This window comes from Beta vulgaris, chromosome 6, assembly GCF_026745355.1.
Source record: "Beta vulgaris subsp. vulgaris cultivar EL10 chromosome 6, EL10.2, whole genome shotgun sequence".
Taxonomy (NCBI): Eukaryota; Viridiplantae; Streptophyta; class Magnoliopsida; order Caryophyllales; family Amaranthaceae; genus Beta; species Beta vulgaris.
Window position 1 is genome coordinate 70,702,510 of NC_079207.1, and position 5,207 is coordinate 70,707,716.

Here is a 5,207-nt window from a genome sequence, read left to right on the forward strand (position 1 = left end):
ACGCAACTGGTTGAAACTAAGGGTCATCAAGAAGAACAACCAAGGGTTTCTCAGCAGTAGATTGGTACAATAAGGTTCGGTTCCATCGATACTTGTGTGCCAGCTTATAGCTATGGGGTCTCGAGCGACATGTCTTTGCCAGGGAGTGTTGGGTTGAGAGGTGATTCTGCAAGAAGTCACCAAGAGGTAGCTAGATTGGAACTCCATGAGGAGTTGCCTGCATTCCAGTGAGAACGGGATGGAGTGCTCCGGCGCGAGCATAGAAGAACTTCGACGGAAGTTCCCTTGCGCCAAGGGTGATTTGTTTTGGGTACTTAGACGTAAGTGCAAATGGCTCTAGTTGGAGCAACTGACAGAGGTACTGGCTCGTCTTGATTAAGGTGGAGCTAGTGTGTTTGCGGTTCAGTGAAGACGATTTAATTTCTGACGGGTAATAAGTTGGGTTTTGGATGAATGCGCAACATGGGTCTCATAGGCTGTGAGACTGGGTCGTTCATGATGAGTGGTCAGCGATCTTGGCGAGATTGGGTGAGACTCATATGGGGGCAATTCTGGGATCCTTAGGGACTAATCTGGTCTGGTTGTCTGTTGGGACAAATCTGGTGTTTTGGGAGATTCTGGGCGTTGTGAGCAATGCATCTGGTTTTCTTGTTATTGTGAGAGAATTCAAGTCAAGGTGGAGATTGTAAAAGATCCTTGTATTCAAGCCAAGCTCGAGACCCGCGGGCGCAGCTCGATCCCGCGGCGAGGAATTCGTCGATGTGCAGCAGCCCGAAATCCTGCGGGCGCAGGATTGACCCCACGGGCGGGCAGAACTTTCGTGTGAATGGGGATGGCTGGTTGCGGGCGCGGGTCGGGCGGACAAGAAATAACGCGGAAACGCGTTTTCAGTTGTGGGTATAAATAGGTTATTTATATCTTAGGGTTTTAGACTATGAATTAGCCTGACCTATTTTCTCTCTGCAATCTGGTTTTCCTCACATAATAAAATATTCTCCCTCTCTCTGCCGTGGATGTAGCCAAATTGGTGAACCACGTAAATCTGTTGTCTGTTTTTATCGTTTTTTGCATTCATAATTTGTTTCTCTCTCACGTCCGTTATAACATCACCCATTCCTGACTTCTTCCAGCCAATCATGTTTAACTTTGGAGTATTTTAGTAAATGAGCTCTATAAAAGAAAGATACATCTTGTTACAATGAGTAGCCTACTAAATCTTTTTAAAAAAAATCATGAGGGGTGTTATGTACACTCCCACTTAGGGATGAAAGTTAAATTAAGTTTTAACCAAGTCAATCTCGTGTATATCACGAGTAATTTTATAGGCTCCACCATCCAATTTACCATATACTAAAAGCAGATTAATTAGTTTGGGTTGGTACGTACGTTTATTGGTTGGATAATCAAGGACGTGCAAGAGCAGAAAAGTAATAGACATTTGCTAAACACGGTATGTTGTCATGATAAGCACATGAAAGTAGATGTGCTTCACCACGAACAAGTAGAAACAGCAAACATCACAAACCTTATCTTTTAAGTTCATGCATCATATCCTATTACTATAAATAGGGTTTGTCATTCTTAAGTTTTATATTCTCATCAAGCTCCTTTCACTCATAACTGATCATAACCATAATAAGTTCCAAAAAAAATGGGTATTGGTATCCCCTCCATTGTTGCTACCTTCCTACTCCTCATCCTCTTTTTGTCTCCTCCCACCACCAATGCTCAAGTGGTGGACATATTCGACATGGATGGTGACGTCGTTGTAACGGGGAGAAATTACTACGTCCTCCCGGTGGTTCAACGCCGAGGGGGTGGCATTTCAACGGCACCCGAAAGTGCCATTCAAAAATGCCCTTTGTACGTGGTTCAGGAGACAAACACAGCGTCTCTTGGCCTTCCAGTAACATTTTACGGGACCAACCGAGCTACACAAAATGTTACTTTCTCTACTGTTATGAACATCGTCTTCGCATCCAGTGCAGCCACCAAAGAATGTGGCGCACTACTTGGATGGATGGTGGCCGAGACCGCCGGAAAGCGCTTCGTGGTTCCTGGAGGAAACGCTGCTCGTGGCTCTTCTGGAAAGGAGAATTGGTTCACGATTGAGAGGTTTTTTCCTAGATTTCATTTTGATTATAAGTTTAAGTTTTGCTCTTCTGACAATACGAATTGTGGAGATTTGGGTGTTGAGGTTCAGCTAGATGGAACTTGGCGTTTGGTTGTTGGTGCTGCCCCTCTTAGGATTAAGTTCAAGAAAGCTTAATCATTCTAAGTGTCTGATGTTATGTTAAGCATGCCAATCTAATTGTGCGTTCAACAGTTTTAAGTGTGAGTTATTTGGAATTTGGTGACCAGTTTTTGTAATTTGTTTGATTCTCTTCATTCATTGGAGTGTTGAATGTGTTGTATTTTGATTTTGATTTTCTCTTCATTTTTGTATTTTTGCTGCATGCATGAGGCTTTACATGCACGACACAAAAATAATTAATAAAGACTTTCGTACACTACCTAGTTGAAAAGAAGATTCAAAGGATACAAGTCAAATGTAACAATCAAATTTATGAGTAAGTGATCAATTATTGACTAATTTCATGAGTTAAAAACTAGTTATCTAAGTCCTCACTAGTTTTGCTAAAAATAAATTTACGATAAAAAAAGATTGGTTTGATCTCTATAACCAAATTTTGGACATAACTATATCTACTACTTTTTAAATAGATTACCCGTTCTCAATAGATATTTGTTGATATGCTAAGCTAAATTTCACCACAAATTAAATTTTATTAGTATTGGATAAACTAGCCACTGCTGGATCAACTAAGTTTTGTCCCTTGTTTTAATGTACTTCTCAAACATCATCTCTAATATCTATGCAACACATATATTACAGTTTTTTTTTTTTTTATAAAAGATTGTTGAAATTAATTACCAAAACCGTGAATTGATATATAAATAAATAAAAGTATTGGAGATTTATTGTTGAAAAGTGTAATTAGATATAAACAAACCTTTAGGATTTGGTAAACCAATTATAGCAAACATTGATGACAAAAACCAGACAGTTTGAAGTTTAGCTCATTTAATTACTAAAGGACATAAGGTTATTCATTCTCTTAGTAATCATTTTGACAATTCGCAGGCAGTAGGTGAACAATATCTTCTTCCGAGTTAAACTCCCTTTAGATTGATACATTTATTGACTAATTAAAAAAATATATTTTTAATAAATTTGTATACCACTTAATATTAATGTCTACCTCTAATTGGTAATAGGGGTGCTTATCGAGCGAACCGAGCCCGAATAGCACTGAGCTCGGCTCGAGCTTGTTTAAACTTTTATGAGCTTGGCTCAGCTCGACTCGTGAGCTCGTCGAGCTTGAGGAAGCCGAGCTCGTGATTAGAATTTGCAGCTCGATCTTGGCTCGTCGTGAGCTCGAGTCCAAAACTTACAGCTCAACTCGAGCTCGTTAGGCTCGAAAAGCTCGAAGTTCAACTAAAGTCAGTACTATAAGGTCAGATAAGGCCCAAATATTTAGTTGTTTGAAGGTCCTATATCCAAACTCTTGTTAATTGCATAGCCTAAAGAACTAATAGGCAAGCTGAGAAGAATTTCTAACTCAAAGCTTTAATTTATAGAGCATTTGACACACATCTTTGCTAAACCCACCGATGTGGGATAGCTGAATTAGTTTGTCTTTTAACAACGAGGTACCTATGTTTGCTTTTAAGCTGAAGTCGGTAGATAACGTGATTGATACAACTGCAATTTCAGCCTAGGCATCAAGTAAGATTGAATAGCATGAGCATGGTGATAAGACTTTCCAAATGTGACACTTTCATTCTTTCTCTCAATGGCGGTTCAATTGTCAACGAGGCCTCATGCAATTAAGATTGAATTGGGCCATTTATTAAAAGATTAAGAGTATAAATATGTTTTAACTTCAAATTTAGTAGAATAAATAAAAAATTTATACATTCAGAGGCGGTTCAATTATCAAGCAGACCTATATAATGAAGATAATATTAGTACATTTCTTAATACAATTAAAGTCAAATATATTTCAAAATTTAAAATTTGGATAATAATATAAAACAATTATTCACACACCAACATCATTGATGTAAAATCAAAGGCACCCTTTGAATAAGTTGTCCTTTTAATATTGGTACTTTCATTTATTTTTAGTTGGCTTATCGAATAGCCATGTGTTGCAATCTTATCTTATAATATATATTTTAATAGCTAATAAACTCATGATTTTACCGTTACTACTAAGGGTATGAGTTTTACATAGTGAAATGTGCAGTTACAGCATCCAAGACAGAGAATAATAATGTAATAATGTGCCTAAGCACAGCTTCATTGGATGATGTGTAGGAACTTAGATGCATAATGCGGAAAATCAAGTATCAAATACTTGTACATCTATCCCAAGATCATTGCATAAATTAGTATGAATCAAACATTAGTATAGAATTATACCTTTGATGCGTATGTTCCTCTTTTCACCAAACTTCTAGTGGAGATCACCTTAGAACGTCAAGCGCCGTTCCTCTAATGTTGGTCCACGAACAACACTTGGATCACCACGTATGCTAGTACGGAAGAGAGAAAAGCACTCTCTTACTTTTGTGGTGAGGGCCGAAAATGAGTGTGAAAAGACTAAGGGAAAAATCAGATTTTTCACTCTAGAAGTTGTAAAGTATATCACACCTTTGTAACCCCATATCAATATATAAGGTGGTTACAAAAGAGGTGTTTCATGAGGCTTTATTTTGCCTCATAATGTCATACATTATGAGTCTAATAAACTCATAGTTACAACTCTTCCCATCCATCATCAAACCGCGCAACCCATTTCACAAATGGATTTGGATAAATATCCAAGTGTCATTACTTGTGTGACCTCATAGGACTCAATGATATTAGTAGTTGGCCCTAATCATATTAGTCCAACAAACCATTAGCTTCTAGCAAAACGTTGTGATCATATAATATTATTGAATATATTATCTCCATAACTTATCCTAATATTATTTAGTTTATTACACTTGATCGAGGACAAAATCCTTCAATCTCCCACTTGTCTAAGAACAAGTGTGTAACCTTCAAACTCCTTAAGTCGCTTAATGTCTAACTTGATGATATGATAACATCATATGTTCATCATACAATATTCAAGTCGTTCCTTGAAATCTGA

General features: G+C 37.8%; 1 protein-coding gene across 1 annotated transcript; it reads left to right on the forward strand.

Moving 5' to 3' along the window:
* Positions 1-1,651: 1,651 nt before the first annotated feature.
* Positions 1,652-2,269, forward strand: LOC125498294 (kunitz trypsin inhibitor 5-like). The gene has a single exon (XM_048646324.1). The coding sequence runs from the start codon at positions 1,652-1,654 to the stop codon at positions 2,267-2,269; it is 618 nt and encodes a 205-aa protein (XP_048502281.1).
* Positions 2,270-5,207: the final 2,938 nt, after the last annotated feature.